The 24,720-nt window shown below is 42.4% G+C and overlaps 1 protein-coding gene across 3 annotated transcripts in view; it reads left to right on the plus strand.

Moving 5' to 3' along the window:
- Positions 1-24,720, plus strand: part of OCLN (occludin) — a 56,456-nt gene that overhangs the window by 8,835 nt on the left and 22,901 nt on the right. For all 3 annotated transcript variants that reach the window (XM_047869997.1, XM_047869988.1, XM_047870002.1), the window contains exons 2-4: positions 724-840; positions 6,487-7,162; positions 9,511-9,672. In XM_047869997.1, coding sequence (XP_047725953.1) covers positions 791-840; positions 6,487-7,162; positions 9,511-9,672 — 888 coding nt within the window. In that variant the 5' untranslated portion in view covers positions 724-790. The remainder of the gene's footprint in view (positions 1-723; positions 841-6,486; positions 7,163-9,510; positions 9,673-24,720) is intronic.

A 24,720-nucleotide genomic window follows, 5' to 3' on the forward strand; every position in this document is an offset into this window, starting at 1 on the left:
GCTGATTGTTTCCTTTGCTGTGCAGAAGCTTTTTATTTCAATGAGGTCCCAATAGTTCATTTTTGCTTTTGTTTCCCTTGCCTCTGGAGACGTGTTGAGTAAGAAGTTGCTGCGGCCAAGGTCAAGAGGTTGTTGCCTGCTTTCTCCTCAAGGATTTGGTGGCTTCCTGTCTTCCATTTAGGTCTTTCATCCATTTTGAATTTATTTTTGTGTATGGTGTGAGAAAGTGGTCCAGGTTCATTCTTCTGCATTTCCCAGCACCCCTTGCTGAAGAGACTGTCTTTATTCCATTGGATATTCTTTCCTGCTTTGTCAAAGATTAGTTGGCCATATATTTGTGGGTCCATTTCTCAGTTCTCTATTCTGTTCCATTGATCTGAGTGTCTGTTTTTGTGCCAGTAGAAAATTACCAGTTTTTACCTGTGCTGTAAAAGCTTTGTGAAATTTTTATTACTACAACTTAGCAATGAAAGTTAATATTTGTAAGCCAGTGATATGCAGTGCTTGGTGCTGTGAGGACGACCAGGCTGAATGATTCCTATGCTTAGTGATTTTCTGTACTCAAGGAATTAATGATCCATTGTATAAAGATGGCAGTGAGAAGGACAAGAGAAATAATCATGGTGTGACAAGTTACTTGAGATTGGTCTCATTAGTTTTTTTAGCAATGCAAGGAAACTCTGAGCTCAGTAGTAACACCCTTACCCTACTTACGTTGCTTAGATTGCCTTATCTTGGAAGCTACGGGGCAGCGCTCATCCTGAAGATCAGGTGATCCTTGGTATCAGCCATGTCATCGAGGCCTTTTGAAAGTCCACCTCCTTATAGACCTGATGAATTGTAAGTAATTCTTTAGTTGTTTTTTTTTTTTAAACTGTCACATGTAAGAAATGTGTATAGTTGAAATTTTCATCTGTTAAGTGTTTGCTGTTAAAAATGTCTGTTTAGGGGCCCCTGGGTGGCTCAGTCGGTTAAGTGTCCAACTTCAGCTCAGGTCATGATCTCACAGTTTGTGGGTTCGAGTCCTGAGTCAGGTTCTGTGCTGACAGCTCAGAGCCTGGAGCCTGCTTCAGATTCTGTGTCTTGCTACTCAACGCTGTCTCTCTCTCTGTCTGTCTCAAAAATAAATAAACATTAAAAAATATATATGTGTTTATAAATTTAAATTGAAACAAAGGTTATCAAGTGAAAGTTTCCCTCTGCTACTTAACTTCCAGGATGACAGTTTTTCTCTGCAGAGACAACTATTGTCACCTGTTCCTTCTTTCTTCCTTTCCTTTCCCTTCCTTTCCTTTCCTTTCCTTTCCTTTCCTTTCCTTTCCTTTCCTTTCCTTTCCTTCCTTCCTTCCTTCCTTCCTTCCTTCCTTCCTTCCTTCCTTCTTTCCTTTCCTTCCTTCCTTCCTTCCTTCCTTCCTTCCTTCCCTTCCTTCCTTTCCTTTTTTTCCTTATTTCCTTTCTTTGCAAGAGAGAGCAGGTGCACACGTGAGTGGGCAAGGGAGAAAAAGAGAACGAGTGAGAGGGAGAGAGAGAATCCCAAGCAGATTCCACACTCAGTGCAGAGGCTTGAGGCTTGATCTCACAACCCTGGGATCATGACCTGAGCTGAAATGAAGAGTCAGACACTTAACTGACTGAGCCGCCCAGACACCCTTATCTCTTTCTAATGGTTGCTTCTAGATAGTTTAAGCTTATATTTGTGGGTATATTTATTCCTTTTTGTTTTTTCACAAATGGTGCGAAGCTTCTTTATTAATGCCCTGTTTAGGTGACTAACCCTAAACTTGACTCCTTGTCAATTTTGTAGTAATAACTTTTATTGACATACGGTTCACACACCAAATAATCCACCCATTTAGAATGGACAGTTTAGTACTTTTAATATATTCACAGAGTTGTACAACTGTCACCACATCAATTTTAAAACATTTTCATCACCCCGATCAGCAGTCATTCCTCATTTCCCTCTAGTACTAGGCCATCAGCAGTCCACTTTCTCTTTCTAGATTGTTCCATGTCGGACATCTCATACAAATGTAATCACACAATATGTGATCCTCAGTGGCTGATTCTTTCACTTGGCATAATGTTTTCCACATCGTTAGTTTTTTTTCTTTTCTTTTCTTTTTTTTTTTTTTAAGCCACCGGAGAGGTGGATCTTTTTTTTTTTTTTTTTAATTTTTTTTTTCAACGTTTTTTATTTATTTTTGGGACAGAGAGAGACAGAGCATGAACGGGCGAGGGGCAGAGAGAGAGGGAGACACAGAATCGGAAACAGGCTCCAGGCTCTGAGCCATCAGCCCAGAGCCTGACGCGGGGCTCGAACTCACGGACCGCGAGATCGTGCCCTGGCTGAAGTCGGACGCTTAACCGACTGCGCCACCCAGGCGCCCCTAGTTTTTTTTCTTTAAAAAAATTTTTTTTAAGTTTATTTTTTGGGGGAGAGAGAGAGAGAGAGAGAGAGCGAACGAGCACAAGCTGGGGAGGGGCAGAGAGGAGAGACAGAATCCCAAGCAGGCTCCGCACCATCACCGCAGAGCCCGACGTGGAGCTTGAACTCACAAACTGTGAGATCATGACCTGAGCCAAGATCAAGAGTTGGATACTTAACTGACTGAGCTCCCCAGGCACCCCATCCACATCATTAGAGTGATTCTTGCCATTAATAAAATCAAGAAGCATAGTTGAGGGTTCTTGCATCCCTATTCATTTGGGGGTTTAACCATGAAAAAATTTAAATTTGTTATCAGACTTTGATAGGGATTTCTTCCTGTAAGTAGTTTGTAGCTTCAAGTCTTTGATAACTGTAGTAGGAGTTGTGTTCCTATTACATTGCCCCTATAAACATGGGTGAGATATAACACACACACAGAAAAGGGCACAGAACATGTGATGATGATGAGTAAGATAAAGATAAAGCAAAATCATCACGTAGGTCACCTCCAAGTGCATCCTTGTCTCCTCTCCTTCCCCTGGAAACCACCGTTCTGACATGATTATCACCTGATATTCTCTCTTTCTTTTTTTTTTTTTAAACATCTAAACAGTACATTTTAGCTTTACTTGTTTTTAACCTTTTTTTTTTTTTTTTTTGCTTCAGAGCAATGCTACAGAAATAAAATGTGAATGATATATGTAATTTTTTGTTTTTTTTTCTAACTGTATTAATAATATTTTGCTTAACCCAGTATATTTAAAATGTTATTTCAACAGGTGATGTAAACACTGACTCATGAGGCAGTTTATATTCCTTGTTATTACTAGATGTTATTTTTTAGAGCAGCTTTACATTCACAGCAAAATGGAGAGGAAGGTGCAGAGATTTCCCATATGCCCCCTGCCCTTATACATACATCGCCTGTCTCAGTATCCCCCTTCAGGGTGGCGCACATGTTATAATTGATAAACCTTCATTGACAAATCATTGTCACCCAAAGTACGTAGTTAATACTGGGTTTTCTCTTGATGGTGCTACGTTTCTTTTTTACACTATGATCCGTTTGGACTGGCCACATTTCCAGTGTTCAGTGGATCGTGTGGCTAGTGGCTGCCATATTAGACACAGCCCTGTAGCATTCCAGCCTGTGGATATGTTACAGTTACCTGTTCCACTCTAGGTAGAAATTTACACTGTTTCCAGTTTTGGGTTATTCTCAACAATGCTTCTGTGAATGTTACAACGTTAATGGAATTTTAAGTGGTGTAATCATGTTTTTTTTTAATGATATAATCATTTTGGGGGGGTGCCTGGGTTTCTCAGTTAAGTGTCTGACTTTAGTTCAGGTCATGTTCTCACAGTTTGTGGGTTCAAGCCCCATGACAGGTCAGAGCCTGGAACCTGCTTCAGATTCTGTGTCTACTTCTCTCTCTGCCTCTCCACTGCTTGCTCTCTCTCTCTCTCTCAAAAATAAATAGTAAATATTTAAACAATTTTTTAATGATATAATCATTTTGGAAAACACTTCGACATTGTCTTATAGAGCTGAAGTTAAAAAAAAGAAAAATTTGACTCAAAAATTCTCCTGGATATATACCTTAGAAAAATAAGTGCTTTTCAGGGGTGCCTGGGTGGCTTAGTCTGTTAAGCGTCGGACTTCGGCTCAGGTCATGATCTCACGATTCATGGGTTCGGGCCCTGAGTCAGAGTCTGTGCTCACAACTTAGAGCCTAGAGCCTGCTTTGAATTCTGTGTCTCCCTCTCTCTCTTTTCCTTCCCCGCTCATGCTTTGTCTCTCAAAGATAAATAAAAATGTTAAAAATTTTTTTTTTTTTAATTTTTTTTTCAACGTTTATTTATTTTTGGGACAGAGAGAGACAGAGCATGAACGGGGGAGGGGCAGAGAGAGAGGGAGACACAGAATCGGAAGCAGGCTCCAGGCTCTGAGCCATCAGCCCAGTGCCCGACGCGGGGCTCGAACTCCCGGACCGCGAGATCGTGACCTGGCTGAAGTCGGACGCTTAACCGACTGCGCCACCCAGGCGCCCCTAAAAATTTTTTTAAAAAAGAAAAGAATAAGTGCTTTTGTGTATGAGGACACATGCTCAATCGTGTTCAGAGCTACATTGTTCACAACAGCCCCAGATGGAGACATCCCAAATATCCAAGTAGAATGAGTTATGGAGTTTTCATATGTGACGTTTTCAAAGACCATCTTATCAGTGTTCTTTCTAGTTTGCATTTCCTTGCATTCAAGTGGTTAGCAGCACCCAGTAGTAAGATATCTTGCTTTGCAATGAGAGAAGTGGACCAAGGAAATAATGGCAAAAACAGAAGGGGGTGAGGTCAGTTGAGCAATTGAATTTTGTTCCTCCAGGACCCACATTTCTTACATTCAGCGTGTCCACAGATCAATGTGCCTGTCTCCCGTGATGTTTATGATTGTATTACTGAAGTTTGCAAAGTAGTTGTTTTGTTTTTTGTTTTTTGTTTTGAGAGAGAGGGCGAGAGCAGGGGAGATGGGCAAAGGGAGAGAGAGAGAGAGAGAGAGAGAGAGAGAAAGAATCCTAAACAGGCTCCATGATCAGCACAGAGCCCAATATGGGACTCAATCCCACGACCTGGGATCATGACGTGAGCCAAAATCAAGAGTCGGACACTCAACTGACTGAGCCACCCAGGCACCCCTGCAAAGTGTCTTTATAAAGATCTAATTAGACATCACCTTGATGAGTCCTCTTTGCATATTTGATTTACTTCGTAGCTCTTAACCATAACTAACCTTTGAGGGGTCTGGATTGAGACATTGCTGTTTGTTGTTGTATCCTCAGTATTTAGCGTAGTGCCCAGCGCACATCAGCCTGGTGGCTTCAGTTAATAGCTATCATGTGAATAAATGAATGAATGTGCTTTCTCAGGTAGGAGAGTGAAGCTGCCAAGAATTGGACATGACCCTGGGTAGGCCACCTTCAGTGTCCTGTTTGAATGCACTGGTCTCAAATTCCACAAGCAGTAGGGTTGACATCCTTATTCTAAACTGCTTGGGCTTCCCTCCCCAGGAATTACAGTTTAACTGGTGTGGAATGCTCTGTCTAGGGATTGTACCCACTCCCCAGGTGATTCTAATATGCCAAAAATTTGAGAACCTCTACTCCATAGAAATCCACTCCATAGAGTGGTCATTCTCAGTGCACGTTTCCCAGACTGGCTGCACGAGCAGCAGCTTGTCCTTCCTGCACAATCAGCACCTTGGGGTTGGGGACCAACAGTCTTTGTTTTAACAAGCCCTCCAGGGGATTCTGATGCACAGAAACTTTTATTGTTCACTGGGTGTTTCAGTAGCTTCAGACTGCTGTAACAAAGTATTACAGACTGGGTGACTTATTTTCTCTATTAAAAATTTTTTTTTAATGTTTATTTTTGAGAGAGAGAGAGAGAGAGAGAGAGCGCATGAGTGAGGGAGGGGCAGAGAGAGAGGGAGCCACAGAATCCGAAGCAGGCTCCAGGCTCTGAGCTGTCAGCACAGAACCCGATGCGGGGCTCACACTCACCGCGAGATCATGACCTGAGCTGAAGTTGGCCGCTTAACCGACTTCGTGACTTATAAACAACAGTGCAGACTGGGTGACTTAAAAACAACATAATTTATCTCTCACAGTTCTGGAGGCTGAAAGTCCAAGATCAGGTGCCATTGTGGTCAGGTTCTAGTGAAGTCCGTCTTCTGGGTTGCAGACTGCCAGCTTTTGGTTGTATCCCCTCGCAAGATAGAAGGGGTCTCTTTTGTAAAGGCACTGTTTCCATTCATGAGGGCTCCATCTCATTACCTAATTAGGCCACCTCCTAATAGCATCACATTGGAGTTTAAGGTGTTGGCATTTGAATTTGCGGCAGGGGGTGGGGGGAGGCATAAAGTGTTGTTGCTTGTAGTGGGGTGGTACTAATAATAGTTTTATTTGCCAATGGATAGTTTAAATTATTCCGAGTACACGATATGTTCTTTCTACTTACCTCCAAACGATACTAACTTGAAACTGTTTTCATGTGTATTTCAGCAAACCCAATCATTATGCACCAAGCAATGATATGTATGGTGGAGACATGCACGTTCGACCAATGCTGTCTCAGCCGGCCTATTCTTTTTACCCGGAAGATGAAATTCTTCACTTCTACAAATGGACCTCTCCTCCAGGAGTGATTCGGATTCTGTCAATGCTTGTTATCGTGATGTGCATTGCCATATTTGCCTGTGTCGCCTCCACGCTTGCCTGGGATAGAGGCTATGGAACTGGCTTAATAGGAGGTGGTATAGGCTACCCTTACGGAAGTGGCTTTGGTACCTACGGAACCGGCTACGGCTATGGTTATGGCTACGGCTATGGCTACGGAGGCTACACAGATCCAAGAGCCGCAAAGGGCTTCCTCCTGGCCATGGTGGCCTTCTGTTTCATTGCTGCATTGGTGATATTTGTTACCAGCGTTATCAGATCTGAAATCTCTAGAACGAGAAGATACTACTTGACCGTGATAATACTGAGTGCTATCCTGGGCATCATGATGTTTATTGCCACAATTGTCTACATAATGGGAGTCAATCCAACTGCCCAGGCTTCTGGGTCGCTATACAGTTCGCAGATATATGCCATCTGCAACCAGTTTTACACGCCTGCAGCTAGTGGACTCTACGTGGATCAGTATTTGTATCACTACTGTGTGGTAGATCCCCAAGAGGTATGGGTGGTTTCCTCCCTGCCCTGCTTTGGGTAGAGGCTTTTGGGAGGCTTAGTAGAATCACTTTGGGACCTTTTAAAAGGTATTTATGACAAGGCTTCACTTCCTTTGAAGTCAGAATCTGGAGAGGGTCTGGTGTCATTATTATATTTTTAATACCATATAGTTCATCCATTTAAAGTTTGGTTCAGTAATTTTTAGTATATTCAGAGTTGTGTGTCCATCCCCATCTGAGGCGAGCTCTCCCCTGATAGCAGAGACCCTGATGTGGGGCTTGAACTCACAGACCCCGTGATCATTATCTGAGCCAAAGTGGGAGGCTTAACCAAATGAACCACCCAGGCACCCACCCTTCTTTCTTTTTTTAAAGTTTTATTTAATCTCTACACCCAATGTGGGGCTTGAACTCAAGACCCTGAGATCAAGAGTCATATACTCCCCTGAACGAGCCAGCTGGGTGTCCCCGTGATTGGCTCCTTCCAGTTCACATCAATGTAAAATTCTCAAGGTTCATCCATGTTATATAGCATGTTGTGTCAATTCCTTTTTATTGCCGAGTAATGTCGATTGTATGCCTGTATCATTGTTTATCCATGCATCAGTTGATGGATATTTGGGATGTTTTCACATTGATTGTTTGGAATAATGCTCTGAACATTTGTGTACAAGTTCTTATGTGAACTCATGTTTTAGTTTCTCTTGAGTATGTACCTAGGGATAGAATTGCTAGGTCTTATGTTGTCTCTGGGCCTTTTTTTTCTTTTTTTTTTTTTTAATATTTATTTATTTAGAAAGAGAGAGAGAATCGCATGCAGGCTCCACACTGTCATCTCAAAGCCCAACACGGGGTTATATCTCAATGAACATGATCTGAGTTGAAATCGAGAGTCAGACACTTAACTGACTGACACTCATGGACAGTGTCTCTGTGTTTAATCTCTTGAGGAACTGTTTTCCCAGCACTGTTTTACATTTACTAGAAATGTACGATGATTGCAATTTCTGCGCATCATCACCAACATTGTGTTTTGTCTGCTTGATTCTGTCCATGCTGATGGGTGTGAAGCTGCTAATCTTTTTTTCCTGATGGATTTACCTTTTTTTCCCTTATCTTCTTGTTTTGTTTTGTTTTCCCCCTCCTTACACTGACTCAGTAATTCTCATTCTTTTACCTGAATGAGTCACTCTTTTGGGGTTAGATCATCTCCAGTAACTATCATTATTTTGAAGACTGAAATGTTTTCACCCCAAATATAGGTTTTCGGAATGTTTGTTGACTTGCGAATGTATGTCTGGTAAATAGAGCCGAGGGCTGATATTCCTATTTTACCACACCCCCCGTCTCTCTTAGTCCTCTGAATGCCCCAAACTTGTATTCACTGAAAAAGGATATCACTGTTAGATGGCTGCAAAGAGACCCACTTGTTACCCATTAGCAGAATCCAGGCCAGGGTCCAGGTACCTGCCTAATTTCAAGCATCTGCAGGCCAGTGGACCACTCAACATGCTTATCAGACACTGGGAGAACTGTCACGGGGAGGGATTCCTTGTCACAGGGCCCTTTCTTGTAAGTGCACAGAAGACTCCCAACAGAAACCACCTGCCAGACTAAATGAATCATTTTCTCTAATTTATAGCTTGGTTAGATCATGTCTGCATAATTTATGGTAAGGTAGATCCTCTATAGACTGGAAGTTACATTCAGTATAAAAAGATTTGCCGAGCATGTGTTATGAACAAGATTATAAACATGATTGGGTATTTGAAGCTACTTCTGAGAGGGGCGCCTGGGTGACTCCGTCGGTTAAGCCGCCGACTTCGGCTCAGGTCATGATCTCACAGCTCCTGAGTTCGAGGCCCATGTCGGGCTCTGTGCCGACAGCTCAGAGCCTGGAGTCTGCTTCGGATTCTGTGTCTCCCTCTCTCTCTTTCCCTCTCCTGCTCACACTCTGTCTCTTTCTCAAAATAAATAAACATTAAAAAAAAATTTAAAGCCCTTTAGAAGTATACCAGTGATTGAGTTAATTTACTGGCCATTTTCATCTGTTGGTAAAAAGGCCACTTAGTGCTCAAGCTTTGGAACTAGATGTCTATCATTTAAAATGGGGTGATGAGAGTACCTAACTTTAAGCCTGTTCTGAGTATTGAGTCAAGTCACATATGTATTGCTAGCCTCCACCGAACTGACATGGGCTACATTTTATATTTCTAAAATGTAACTATTTGTATCAGTTTTATATCACACCACAGATATATAAGTGCAGGGCCTTAGGTATTTTTGGATAGTGCATTAGGATAAAGTAAACAATTGAAATCTAACTGTGTCAATATCTTTAATCTCTTTTTAGGCAATTGCCATTGTCCTGGGATTCATGGTTATTGTGGCTTTTGCTTTAATAATTTTCTTTGCTGTGAAAACTCGAAGTAAGATGGACCGGTATGACAAGTCGAATATTTTGTGGGACAAGGAACATATTTATGATGAGCAACCCCCCAATGTCGAAGAATGGGTAAGTGTTGTTTAAAAAAAAAAAAAAAAAGAGCATATGTCTGGTATTTTATTAACCCCCCAGGTTTCTGTCTCTAAATTTGACTTTGAGTGCTTTGTGAAACTCTGTTCTTAGAATTATTGTCTGTATATGTTGCAAAAGTTGTGCTCTCATGTTTTGCTCAGACCTCTGAGAAGGTGGTATGATAACTGGAAAGTGTTTCACTACAAGGTGAAAATCAGATTTCCATATTAAAGAAGTGTACCTAAGCCCTGAAACCAAACGGCTTCTAAAGAATTGTGCAGAAAGGACTTGGCTTTTGCAAAACAAAACACCTCTCCCCTCCCCTTCTATTTTCCTTCTTGTCATTTTGGAGGGAAACACTTGGGCAGGATGCTTGCTGTCTCTTGGCTCAGGATTGGCAGTGGTGTTTTGGAGTCGTAGCAAGTGGCATATGTTTAAACTTCTTCCATGGATAACAGCCTAGCAAATTACAGTGACTGATTCTGCATGGATACTTACCTAAGAGATACTTCCGTGAAGCAGAGAGAGAGACTGGAGCGATTCCCTTTTTGTGTATACTGTACTGTTATTCATACGAGTATGTGTTAATATCTCGGAAATAGGTGTTCCTGATACCTGACCTGTCTTTAGAGATGTCTGCAGTGAGACTTTATTTCTCAGAAGTCCTGTTAGAATGCAGTTGGGAGCATCCTCAGAAACCCCCATCATAGGTTTCCTGGAGCAGATTGAAGTTTTGCTGTGAAGGGGAGGTGTGAATCCTGGACACGGGTTCCAGGGTAGATGTGTTCTGGACCGGGGGAGTGGAGTAAAGAGGGCTCAGGTTGGGTTCTGCTGGTCAGGGGAGGGATAAAGACATGGCTCATCTCGAAGGCCTCTTTAGCTCTGGCGTTCTGTGTGTCTGATTTGAAGAAACGTAGATGAGATTTTCTTCTGGTTAGTTAAGGAGCCACAACGAAACTCTTTTGAAAATCAGCAGGTGTGGTAGGGTTCCTGTGTTCCTGAACTCTCCTTGAAGCCTGCTTGTTCTCTTTTTCCTCCTCCTTCCCTCCCACCCCCAAAAAGTGTGAAGGTGTTAAGGACTGTTTTCTTTCGACCTTTAGCTCCAGGCAAGGCCACCTGTAGATGGAATAGGACTGTCTATTGTGAACTGTGAAGTAAATGTTTCGCCGGGAGTTTCTGGGAGTTTCTGGGCGTGTCAGTTTTCACTGGCTGTTGGATTTGTTTATTTAAGGTTTCGAGAGCCTAACCAAAAAAAAAAAAAAAAAAAAAACTGACTTAAGAGAGACCAGTGCTGGTAATAGTAGAGTTCCAGTGAACTTTGGCTTCTCATCTGATCTTACTGTCAGGAGGTTTTAATCAGTTCTGGGTGCTTTAGATAATTGGGCAAAAGATAGCCTTAACAGTTAATGGAGGTGATAATGATGGTGAAGCAGAAAGCACTTTATTTTTTAGATTTTTATTAAAAATTTTTAATCTAATTTTTAATTTTTTATTTTTATAAAGATTTTATTTTTTATTTTTTTAAATAAAGAAATATTTTAAGAAATGTTTTAAGAAGTTTATTTATTTTATTTTGAGAGAGAGAGAGAGAGAGCACCTGTGGGCAAGTGGGAGAGGGGCAGAAAGAGAGGGAGAGAGAGAATCCCAAGCAGGCTCCATGTGGAGGCCACCTGGAGCCCGATTTGGGGCTTGAACTCACCATTCATGAGATCATGACCTGAGCCCAAATCAAGAGTTGGGTGCTTAACTGACTGAGCCACCCAGGTGACCCAAGATTGTATTTTTAGGTAATCTCTACACCCATTGTGGGGCTCGAACCACCATCTGGAGATCAAAAGTCGAATGGTCCACTGACTGTGCCAGCCAGGTGCCCCAGCACTTTACTTTTAAAAAAGCATTATTTGGGGTATATGTATTTTTTATTAAAAAAAAATTTTTTTAATGTTTATTTATTTTTGAGAGAGACAGAGCATGAGTGGGAGAGGGGCAGAGAGACAGGGAGAGACAGAATCTGAAGCAGACTCCAGCTTCCGAGCTGTCAGCACAGAGCCCGGTGTGGGCTCGAATTTATAAACTGTGAGATCATGACCTGAGCCGAATTCGGACGCTCACCCGACTGAGCCACCCAGGTGCCCCAAGGGTCTACGTATTTTTTTTTTTCAACGTTTATTTATTTTTGGGACAGAGAGAGACAGAGCATGAATGGGGGAGGGGCAGAGAGAGAGGGAGACACAGAATCGGAAACAGGCTCCAGGCTCTGAGCCATCAGCCCAGAGCCCGACGCTGGGCTCGAACTCACGGACCGCGAGATCGTGACCTGGCTGAAGTCGGACGCTTAACCGACTGCGCCACCCAGGCGCCCCAATCTACATATTTTTAATATAAAAATAATCTCTGCTTAAAATAATGGTAAAAAACTCCAGCATTGATTATTTGTACTAAGGATTAAAATTTGAATTCTCGTTGTAGAGAACTAAGGCCAGATACTCCCCATATAGCTACTAATGTTTTTTGTTTTGTTTTGTTTCTTTTTGGTGGGGGAGAGGGGAAGAAAAACTTACCAGAGGAACAATTAATTAGCTACTGAATATTAGTTTACTCCTTCCCTATATGTTAGGGTAGGTTTAGATGTTCATTATTTTATTAGATCTTACTGCCTTTCCTGGATTTTAAAATCTGTAGTATCGGAACCTTTGAGCAAAGATGCCTCAAAAGTTGAGCCTTAAGAGTTGTAAGCAGGTTTCAGCTCTTAAGTATTATGTGTGGGGAAAATGTGCAACTCGCTAATTTCCTGTCTCTGAATCTCCAGTACAATGGTTTCTCTGCCTTCCTAGGGAATTTTCGAGTTGTTTTTTTTCCCTTCCCCTTCTGGATATCTTGTACTTTGTAAAATAAGCAGGCCATGTTTGCACATTGTTTTGGGTGTTAACCTGGTCCTTTGTAGTCAGTCACTTCAGTTTGTACCAACGTTGTAGATTAAATATTTGAAGGTTCTTTTAATTAAATTTGCACGTGTTTATTTTTTTCTGTTATGTCCTCAAATTCCAGATGTAGTTGGTACTTTTTCTGAATTAAAGTGTGTATATGTGTGTGTGTGTGTGTGTGTGTGTGTGTGTGTGTGTATTTTTAAAATTTATTTTTTCTGATTGGTAACTAGAGATTTTGAAATACAGTGAGCTATAAAGAAAATTCTTCCACCCTTAGTTACAGTTCTCATGTATTTTCTGTCATACCCCAGCCTCTCCTGCACCTTCTTAATCTGAATCCGAAGAAGTAGGACTATGTTCCCCATCAGTGTAAAATCCTATTTTTTTAATAGAATTTTTTAAAAAGTTTAGTTATTTTGAGATAGAGCCTAAGCATGAGCAGGAGAGGGAGAGAGAATCCCAAGCAGGTTCCTCACTATCAGAGCAGAGCCCAACACAGGGCTCAAACCCTCAAACTGTGAGGTCATGACCTGAGCCTAACTCAGGGGTCGGATGCTTAATTGACTGAGCCATCCAGGTACACTGTGTAAAATCTTATATTTTTTTTAATGTTTATTTATTTATTTTATTTATTTTTTAAAATATTTATTTATTTGAGAGAGAGAGAGAGAGAGCACAAGCACGGAAGGGGCACAGAATCCGAAGCAGGCTGTAGGCTGCTCAGCTGAGCTGTCAGCACAGGGCCTGACATGGGGCTTATCCGTGAGTTCATGCCCTGAGCCACAGTCGGACATTTAACTGACTGAGGCACCCAGATGCCCCTAAAGCATTAATTTATTTTTGAGAGAGAGCAGAAGCAGAGGAGCAGGAGAGAAGGGGACAGAGGATCCAAAGTATGCTCTGTGCTGACAGCAGAGCCTGATGAGGAGCTTGAGCTCATGAACCTCGAGATCATGACCTGAGCCAGTCAGATGCTTAACTGACTGAGTCACCCAAGCACCCTAAAATCCTATTTTTTGATTTAACATTATATTGTAGGCTTTTTATGACATCATTAAATATTCCTCAAAACCATTTTTGATACTCTTAATTTTATTGAAGTACAACATATATCTTACACAGAGTAAAGTACAGCAGGTACACTAATTGCGTGGCTTATGATCATGAGATCATGGTCGTGATCAAAGAGATAAAGACATAGTTCATTCCGGTGTCTGTGGTTTCCTCATGCCTCTTCTCAGTATCCTCTAGAGGGTGGTGACCTCTGTCATTTCTGTCACATCAATTGGTTTTGCCGTTCTTAAATTTCATATAAATGAAATTATGTACTGTGTACTTTTGTGCTCACTGAACATATTGTCTGTGAGATTCATTTAAAAAAATTTTTTAATGTTTATTTTTGAGAGAGAGAGAGACAGAGTGTGAGTGGGGAGAGGGGCAGAGAGAGAGGGAGACACAGAATCCAAAGCAGGCTCCAGGCTCTGAGCTGTCAGCACAGAGCCTGATGTGGGGCTCAAACTCACGGACCATGAGATCATGACTTGAGCTGAAGTCGGACACTTAACTGACTGAGCCGCCCAGGCGCCCGAGATGCATTTATATTGTTGCATCTATCAGTATGATACTGTTTTAATTTTTGTATTTTTTGGCAAAATAGAAACTTTCCTAAGTATCCCCTTTAAAAAGATCCCTTGGTCAGAATTACAGTGAAAAAAAAGGTTTTCCCAAAGAGGTGAAAGACATCACTGATGATAAAAATTGAAGATGACACAAGAAAGGGAAAGACATTCCATGCTCATGGATTGGAAGAATTAATATTGTTAAAATGTCTATACTGCCCAATGCAGTCTACACATTTAATGCAATCCCTATCAAAATAACACCAGCATTTTTCACAGAATTACAACAAACAATCCTAAAATGTGTATGGAACCACAGAAGACCCCAAATAGCCAAGGCAATCTTGAAAAAGAGAAGACTGTATACAAATCACAATTCCAGACTTCACATTGTATTACAAAACTGTAGTAATCAGCATGGTACTGGCACAAAAATAGACACAAAGATCAACAGAACAGGATAGACAGCCCAGAAATAAACCATGATTATATGGTCAATTTATCTTCAACAAAGGAGGAAAGAATATGCAATATGAAAAAGATAGTCTCTTCAACAAATGGTGTTGGGAAAACTGGACAGCTACGTGCAAAAGAATGAAACTGGTCCACTTTCTTACATCATACACACAAATAAACTTGAAATGGATTAAAGACCTAAATGTGAGACCTGAAACCATAAAAATCCAGGAAGAGAGCTCAGGAATCAATGTCTCTGACATCGGCCATAGGAACATTTTTCTAGATATATTTCCTGAGGCAAGGGAGCCAAAAGCAAAAATAAGTTATTGGGACTACATCAAAATAAAATTCTTCTGCACAGGAAAAGAAACAGTTAACAAAACTAAAAGGCAACCTATGAAATGGGGTAAGATATATTCAAATGACATATCCAATAAAGGGTTAGTATCCAAAATATATAAAGAACTTCTAAGACTCAACATCCAAAAAACAAATAATCCAATTTAAAAATGGGCAGAAGACGTCAAGAGACATTTCTCCAAAGAAGACATACAGATGGCTAACAGACCCCTGAAAGGATGCTCAGCATCACTCATCATCAGGGAAGAAGAAATCAAAACTACCATGAGCCATCACCTCACACCCGTCAGAATGGCTAAAATCAACAACACAAACAACGGGTGATGGTGAGGATGTGGAGAAAAAGGAACCCTTGTGCACTGTTGGTGGGAATGCAAACTGGTGCAGCCACTGAGGAAAACAGTATGGAAGTTCATCAAAAAGTTAAAAACGGAACTACCCTAGGATCTAGCAATTGCACTCCTGGGTGTTTGCCTACCTAAAGGATAAGAAAACACTAATTCTAAAGGGATACATGCACCCCTATGTTAATAGCAGCGTTATTTCCAATAGCCAAAATACGGAAGCAGCCCAAGTGTCTATTGATGAATGAATAAGGACAATGTGGTATATATATATATATACAATGGAATGTTGTTCAACTCTAAAAAAGAATGAAATCTTGCCATTTGCAGTGACATGGGTGGAGCTAGAGAGTATAATGCTAAGTGAAGTTATTCAGCCAGAGAAAGACAAGTGCCATATGATTTCATTTGGAATTTAAGAAATAAAACATGAGCAAAGGGAAAGTAGAGAGGCAAGGCAAGAAACAGACTCTTAACCATAGAGAACAAACTGAAGGTTACCAGAGGGGAGGGTGGTAGGGGGATGTGTTAAGTAAGTGATGGGGATTAAGGAGGGCACTTGTGATGAGCACCGGGTGTGTATGGAAGTGTTGGATCACTATATTGTACACCTGAAACTAATAGAATACTATATGTTAACCAACTAGAATTAAAATAATAACTTAATAAATAATAAATAAAAATTTAAAAACAGGTTTTTGAGGAAATGTCTCCTTGCCATCCTTGTGTGACCATTTTCTCTTTTTTTAGGTATCTCCCCCCCCTTCCCACTCTTCTAGGTACTCCTCTTAGTTTTTTATCATGCGTTTCATGGTTTTATTTTGCAAAAATAAAACCAAAGAAAAATAGACTGCCTGCTTATTTACGCAAAAGTTAGTGTAGTGATCACACCATTCTGCTCGTACCTTGCCCTTTTTGCTTTACAGTGTATCCTGATGAACTTTCTTCCCAGTTTTTTTTTTTTTTAACATTTTTATTTATTTTTGAGACAGAGAGAGACAGAGCATGAACGGAGGAGGGTCAGAGAGAGAGGGAAACACAGAATCCGAAACAGGCTCCAGGCTCTGAGCTGTCAGCCCAGAGCCCGATGCGGGGCTTGAACTCACCAACCGCGAGATCGTGACCTGAGCTGAAGTCGGACGCTTAACCGACTGAGCCGCCCAGGTGCCCCTCTTCCCAGTTTTTAAGGAGCCTCATCCTGGTATGGATGTACCATGATTTTATGTCACCAAAGTCATTGGTGGTTACATTTGCTATTTAGTATTACAAACAATGATACAATTTAAAATCTTTGTTTACCTTGTGTACATGTGTAGTTACTTCTCTAGGATAGATTTCCCAGAGTATCCTACTAACTAATACTCAGTAATATTACTGAGTCAGAGGATATATGTGTCTATAATTTTGATAAATATTGAGAAATTGAATACTGAAGTTGCCTTTTAGAGTAGTTTACCACTTTATACAACATCAGTGATGTATGAAATTTTGTCCACACACCTTTTCTAGTAACATTCCATGGTACAGGTTATTTAGCCAATCCCTGCTGTTATTTTTTTCAATTTTTGACGTTTTAAAATAATGACTTTTGTTTGTGGTGGTTTGCAAGAAGTTCGTAATGTGAAAAGAGTACATATTTATTGTAACAAAACACAAGCAATACAGGAAAAAGGAAGAAAGGGCACCTGGTTGGCTCAATTGGTAGAGCATACGGCTCTTGATCTCAGGGTAGTGAGTTCAAGCCCCATCTGGGGCATAGAGCCTAATTAATTAATTAACTAATTTAAAATTTTTTAAATGTTTTTTTTGTTTTTGAGATTGGGAGAGAGAGACACACACAGAATCCGAAGCAGGATCCAGGCTCCTGGCTGTCAGTACAGAGCCTGACACGGGACCCCATCTCATGAACAATGAGATCATGACCTGAGCCAAAGTCAGATGCTTAATTAACTGAGTCACCCAGGTGGCCCAAGCCTACTTAATTAAAAAAAAAGGGGGGGGGGGGAGTTCCCACCCCTCTCCCTCTGTTTCCCATTGGGGCAGTGACATTTAACAGACAGATTTATATCCTGTTTTTATTGTTACTGATGTCATACATTCTAAGACACTCCTTTGTTCCCTCCAATGTAATTTTTTTGAGATTAGGGACTTCTTACTGTTGTAGTGTGGATGCTTCTCCTCCCCCAAGTCCTCGTCTTAGACTCCCTCCATGTGTACGGTCACAGACACAAAACCAGTACAGTATAGTAGAGTGGGTGTGAAGTGTGGAGCCAAATTGCCTGGGTCCCAGTCCAGCCCTGCCAGTTGAGTTTGTGAGGCCAGGCAGGGTCTTCCGTGTCTGTGCTTGAGCTTTCCCATCTCTAAAATGGGGATGGTAATTGCATCCACCTCATGGGTTTGTTACAGTGAATTAACTTTGTAAAATCCTTAAAATAACTAAGTCTGTCGGTACAGAACCCATGTACCTCGTTGCTTTTAGCAGCTGTAGGGTATTACACGGTATGAGGATACCATGATTCATCCCCCCTGTTGATGGACATTTTGATTGCTTCCGGTTGTTTGCTCTTGGAGATAACGGTGCAGTGAACGTTCTTAAACGTGTCTTCATGTGCCCTTGCTCGTATAAGATAGATTTCTCCAAGTGTTCGTCGAGTGTACAAGTTTTGTATTTTGTTAGGTGCTGCAAAATTGCCTCATTGTGAAAGGCTGTTTAGTTCTCCTGACAGTATGTGATGTGAGAGTGCTCATTTCTCAGCATCTTTGCCCTGCCCTGGACATTACCAGTCTAACGTTTACCAATATCCTAAGTGAAGATTGAGTTGTATTTTAACTTTAAAAATTCTGTGATCCAGCATGTTTCCTCTGGAGTTTTTCATATTAATGCTTCATCTAAGACCGGGCCGGGGAAGGGCCCTGATGAGGCCTGGGTCGGGTCACCATCTGCACACCAGCCTGCTGTGCTCCAGGGAGGGCCCTCATCACATAATATGGCAGATGGCATTTCCCACAGTTACTGTGTGGCATAGGGAGATGGTTTCTAGAGAAACAGGGCTCTGGAAACAATACGTACTACATGAATTAATTGTAACTGCCCTCTTATTTTTGATAACATCTGGACATGTAGCCAGGTTCACATTCAGAGTGCCTTTGGAAGAGCTTAGGATGACTTCCTGAGCAGCTTTGAATGTGCCTGCTTCACTCCAGTGCCCCTCTGTGCTCTGTCGGCTCCTCCCAGGAGGGTGTCGTGCTGCTCAGATCCCTTTGGGCCCCTGCTTGAGCTGGGATTCTTACCACAGGGCAGGGGACAGTGTCATGGGGGCGCACTGTTCAGCCATGGTGCCAGAGCCACGGGAAGGACTAATATTCATTAGCCTGAGTATTTCCTGTTGATCTTTGTGCTCAGATCTCCCTTCCCCCACCTACACTTTCTGAAGGTCGTAAATATAAATACCAAGACATACAGACTCTTTTTTTTTTTTAAGTAAATACTCATAAACGGGGCCTGGCCTTGGGAAAGCATATGCCAGTGGTAATTATTAAAGCGTTGATTGTAAGAGGTGTGCACTTGAGGTTAGTTTTCATTGATACCTACAGCATTCCGGTGCAATAGTAACAAAGTTAAGAACCTGTTTCAGGTGCTCCTGGGAATGACTTTTGATTTGGCTTTGGTAAAGTGAAACAATTTGAGGGAGGTCTGGGACCTTAGGATGAGGTCCTCCAGTCTGCCTCAGTGACCTTAACCTGCAGGCATCTGTGGGTCTGCCAGGCGGACACGCTAATTAGATGGCAGCCAGGGTGGTGACTTAGTGGGTCAGGAATAGGCCGCTGTTGTTTAGACAACTTTCTCAGGGCTCTCGCCGGTGTAGTACATCAACTGACTCGGGTTTGAGCTTCACATTTTAATTTTGGCAACAAAGCTATAAAAAAAAAAAAAAAATCACAGCAAAAGAAAGAAAGGAACCAGCATTTCCTAAGTAACCATTATAGGCTAGCCACTTTATACATGATTATTATCCTAAGTGCAATCCTGACGGTGTGGGTGCTCTTCTTGCAAAAGGAGAGACTGAGGTTTGCAGAGGGCTCCAGCAGTTTGACTCAAACCTGACATCATAATCAGCAGGACAAGGATTGTATTTGCCTTATAACTTGTGTTTTGGGGTCTGTTGTTTTTCCTCTGAAAACCTCTGAGCTTTAGTTTTCTTTGCCAGCAGAACTGGGGAAGATACCACTTAGATAGTCAAACTGACAGATTAAAATGAGGTGTGTATGTGTAAGGTGCTTATCTGCTACAAACCAGCTTAGCCATTCTCAGCTAGTATTTCCTGCACGGCTCCTAATTTGCACCCTTTTTCTTGTCACATCACTTGATCTGTTTCAGCAGCAAGAATAGAGTAAGTTTGGAGAGAACATGCCATTGACTCATTTCTCCATTGTTATCAAGTAGTAAATGAAGTCTCTTAAACAAGATCCTGTTTTTAAGTTGGAAATACTTAAGTCTGAAGGCTAATAACTTTGTTATCTGGGTAGTTTTATTTCTAGAAATTTTTTAGGTTTTTGACATGGTGATGCAACATTGATGTAGTATTGTTTTCAGCATTTCACCTGTCAGGATAGAGAGGATGATCTGGCTGGGTGTAGAGAAAGGGGGCAGGATCCTGATGTACATCTTGGCCCCTGTCCTTTATGGTCAGCATTGGGTGGCTTTTGGTTTCCTTGGACTCTGATGAAGGAAATCACTTTGCCCTGAGGTGGTTTTATCTATTCATTTAATAGGTTCTTCATATGTAAATGAAAATAAAGGTTTCATCTGCAGACAAGCTGATGTGGTCATGATTAAAGGGCTTAGGTCAGGACCAGCACATAGTTTATTAACACAGTAAATTTTAGCTGGAGTGACATTGTCAGTGTTTGTACTGAGAGCTGGAATAAGGAAGCTTGGGTAAGAGTACCCAAAATATAAATACTTTTTTTTTTTTTTAATTTTTTTTTTTTTCGACGTTTATTTATTTTTGGGACAGAGAGAGACAAAGCATGAACGGGGGAAGGGCAGAGAGAGAGGGAGACACAGAATCAGAAACAGGCTCCAGGCTCTGAGCCATCAGCCCAGAGCCCGACGCAGGGCTCGAACTCACAGACCGCAAGATCGTGACCTGGCTGAAGTCGGACGCTTAACCGACTGCGCCACCCAGGCGCCCCAAAATATAAATACTTTTAATGTTGGTTCACTTTAACTTAATCCTTTCCTTATTTGTAAGCTTGCCACAAATAAAATAACAATGACTTTCCTAAAGGTCGCAGGTGGGCTCTGCTTGTTATGTCCCTGCACACCGAGTGGGGAGGCAGGTGGGTGTGGGGCAGGTGGCTGGGACTAGCCGGTGGTGGTAATCAGCATGAGACATCTAAAGAAACTTGAACGCCTTTTTAATTTTCAACCAGTGCCAGCATTCTTTAATGTACCAGTAGTCCTATGGGCTGCCGACTATCAGGACATTAGGTTCTCACTGTGGGAAGGATGGTGCTGTTACCTGTGGCCTTACAGGGGACAAAATGGAACAAAAGTGGAAGTGGCCTATCCATCTACTGACCTAGCACTCAACAGCATGGAGTACAGAAAGCCCTGTCTGTCCCAGCACCACCGTCAATGGAAACGGGTTGGCGGATGGGCCAAGGCATCCTGGAGAGCCGGTTTAGAGAGTTGTAATGAATGGCAAGGTAGGTGGTAGAGTGTGTGCTCTCGCCAGTGGGTGTGTCTGTGGCTGTCTGAAAGCAGAGATTCCTAGGTTTCCAGCCCGGCTGTTAATGCTCAGTTAGCAGTAGGTATTGTCCATGGCTGGAGGAAAGTTGTGTCCTCCCTCAGCTGTTCTTAGCAAGCATCAGCATCACCTGCAGGGCTGGTGAAAACAGCCTGTTGGACCCCACCCGCCGTGGTTTCTCATTTTCAGGACTGGGGCATGAGAATTGGTGATTCTAACAAGTTCTCGGGCCAAGTTGATGTTACTGGTCTGGGGACCACACTTTGAGGACCAAAGCTGCAGCTGGAACACTGCAAGCCCAGAGAGCTGTTGAGTTAAGGTGAGGCCTTTTCCAACCCATGGCATACTTAGAAAATGGTATTGTCGTACAGAGCAATAGAGTAAACTGAAAGGGGATTTGGATCCCCAGACGTGGACTGACCACAGGCTCTGAGGACCAAGGTGTTCTGTGCCTTGTGGCACACCTGTTGCCGTGTGCCAGCACAAGCAACGTGCCTATTAAAATACAGTCTGCGCCAAGATTTCTGTTACTAGAACAAGAGGGCCTAGAAGGAGATCACAGACTGAGTGTAAAGTTTCTCCACTGCACCCCCTGCCGAAGCTCGAACAACTCCTTGACTCTGAGGGAGCTGCAGAATTCATCTTGGCTGGTATATGTTAATATTTCCCTGTGGGCAGCGTGCATTTGGGTAGGGGACCTTGTGCTTGCTAAATCCTCAGTGCCGTGTGATTAACATACGTTAATCAGACTGTGCTCAAGCCTCGTCCATCCGTGATCTCTTTCGTTTGTGGGATTTGTACATCTGGGAGCATCACCCTTCAGGCAACCAAGAGTGGAAAAACCTTTGAGGGTACTTTCCCGAGGCAATTTTGAGGTTCCTGTGGAGGGAGCATCTGTGAGTATAAAATAACAGCAAACAGGAAAAACGAGTTGGACCACTTACTGTTCTGAGAACTTGTAGTGCAAGGGAAGGGGGACCTCAGGTTGTAAAGACTGGCGATGGTACTTTGAGATTACAGTGCTCTTCTCTCTGATGTCTGATATGTTTCTCCACTTTTAATTACCAAGCAGGAAAAGCCTTTCTGTTTCCCTTTTTGAGGGTGGTGTTCCTACGCTCTGTTCTAAACAAAGGCACCTGGTGATAAAGCACGTATTCATTTTAGGTTGTATTTTGTGTTTCTTGTGTTTTTTTGTTTTTTTTTTTTTTTGAGAGAGACAGAGCAAGCAGGGGGAGGGGGGACAGAGAGAGAGGGAGAGAGAGAAACAATCCCAAGTAGCCTCCACACTGTTAGCACAGGGCCTGATGTGGGGCTCGAACCCATGAACTGTGAGATCATGACCTGAGCTGAAACCAGGAGTTGGATGCTTAACCGACTGAGCCACCCAGGTGCCCCAGCATGTATTCTTTTTAATTTTCAAGTCAGTTTAATCCATAGTAATTTTGTGTCGAAAGCTGCTCTAACAGTGTTAGTCTAATTGGTAAGTAAAACTTCATAATGGATTCACATCATATCCCATTAGGGTGTGGTGAGGAGTTAAGGCATTGAGAAGAATGGTTTCTTTTGTTACAGGGAATAGTCAGTACCTCGAGAACATGAGTATGTTATGCCAGAAAGAGCTGGTTTTGGAGTCAGGCGGACGAGGGTTCCAATCCTGTCTCTACCATGTGACCGTGAGCAAATTAATTTAACCTTAGAGGCTCAATTTCCTCATCTGAAAATGGAGATAACCCTATCTCACCAGGCGGTGGTGAGTAATAAACAATGTCAGGTTTCGTAGGCACATGATCGATACTTAAATGCAGAACTTTCCCTTTTGTTCTTAGAGGTAGGTGACTTTTGTCACATTGCTACCACCAGCTGGATGCAGGTCTAGCCTGATATTTTCTTGTGTTATGTGATCAAGGAATGAAGACAGGATGAAGAGAAAAGTGGGGGATGGCTGTCATTGTGCCTTTTTGGTTGTACTAATTCCAAATGACATTAATTTGCATGGAGAGAAGTGTTCCCCTAAACTTAGTTTTGAGAGAAGAAGGTTTTCATTCTTTAAAAAAATATTATTTTGGGGGCACCTGGGTGGCTCAGTCAGTCAGGAGTCTAACTTCGGCTCAGGTCATGATCTCACAGCTCGTGGGTTCGAGCCCCATGTCACACTCTGTGCTGACAGCCCAGAGCCTGGAGCCTGCTTCAGATTCTATCTCCGTCTCTCTCTGCCCCTCCCCAGCTTGTGTGCTGTCTGTCTCTCTCTCCCCCAACCCCAAATATAAATAAACATTAAAATAAATAAAATTGTTTTTAATGTTTTATTTATTTTTGAGAGACACAGAGTGTGAATGGGGGAGGGGCAGAGAGGGAGGGAGATAGAATCTGAAGCAGGCTCCAGGCTCTGAGCTGTCAGCACAGAGCCCGACCTGGGCCTCGAAACCATGAACATCGAGATCATGACCTGAGCTGAAGTCGGGTGCTCGAACGACTGAGCCACCCAGCTGCCCCTAGAAAGTTTTCTTTCAGAGGGACCTAAAAGTTTTTTGACCTTTTTATGCCATCTTTGACTTCAAGGATTCGGGGTCAGGAGGCTGCTCAGGAGTCCGTGTAGGCACAAATGAGGGTGGAGATGGCTTTGTGAGGTGAGGAAGTCACGGTGAGGAGGACAGGTGTTTGGAGCTCAGCTGTTCTGGAGCCTCGCTCTTTGTGTGCCTCTTGACACCCCATGGGGATTTAGGATGTTTTCATGAACTCTCCAAGGAGTGTTAGATGTCATTTGTTACCAAGATTTTTTTTTTCACAAGTGTGTGATCAGAACTCTTCTGATAATTAAATTTGGAATAAAAATTTGTCCTCATTATAATGATCTCTTGTGAAGATCTTTTGAAATTATTTGATTTCAGTGTATTTCATTTTGACATTTCACAAGCACTTTAGTTATTTCTTGATTGGAATATGAATCTCAGTGAATCTGCCCTGTGTATCACACTAAATTAATTCACTGTATTCTGTAGACATGGTCTCTGTGAGTACTTGTGCTTTTTTGAAGTTAGTCTCAATAGTGAGTCTGAGTCATTCTTTTGGTTGGTTAGGTGTGCTTTTTCTCCTCAGCCTCTTAGCGTGTCTGTGTTTCTTTCTGGTGTCTTGTTTCCCCTTTTTTTTAATGTTTATTTTTGAGAGAGAGAATGAGTGGGGGAGGGGCAGCGAGAGAAGGGGACAGAGGATCAGAAGGGGGGTCTGGGCTGATGGCAGAGAGCCCAGTGCGGGGCTCGAACTCAGGAACCATGAGATCGTGACCCGAGCCGAAGTCAGACGCTTCACCGACTGAGCCACCCCAGTTGTTTTTCTCTTTTTGAAAGTCTGGGGTGGGGTGGGGTGCCACTGCCAGCACCTCGTCAAGTAGAACCCAGTTAAGGGAAGCCAACTGGTCCCCGCTGGGTGGGTTTCTGCTGCCTGCAGTGTCCCTCCCCCTTCACTTAGGTCTCCTCCCCACCGGAGGGCCCCGGGGTGGGAGTCTGCTGGATCAGCCCTCCTGCCTGGCCCGAGAGTCCACTGGGCTTCCGAGCTGCATCTCCAGCCTTGATGGACTCTCAAACTT

This window comes from Prionailurus viverrinus, chromosome A1 (genome assembly GCF_022837055.1).
Source record: "Prionailurus viverrinus isolate Anna chromosome A1, UM_Priviv_1.0, whole genome shotgun sequence".
NCBI classification, from domain to species: domain Eukaryota; kingdom Metazoa; phylum Chordata; class Mammalia; order Carnivora; family Felidae; genus Prionailurus; species Prionailurus viverrinus.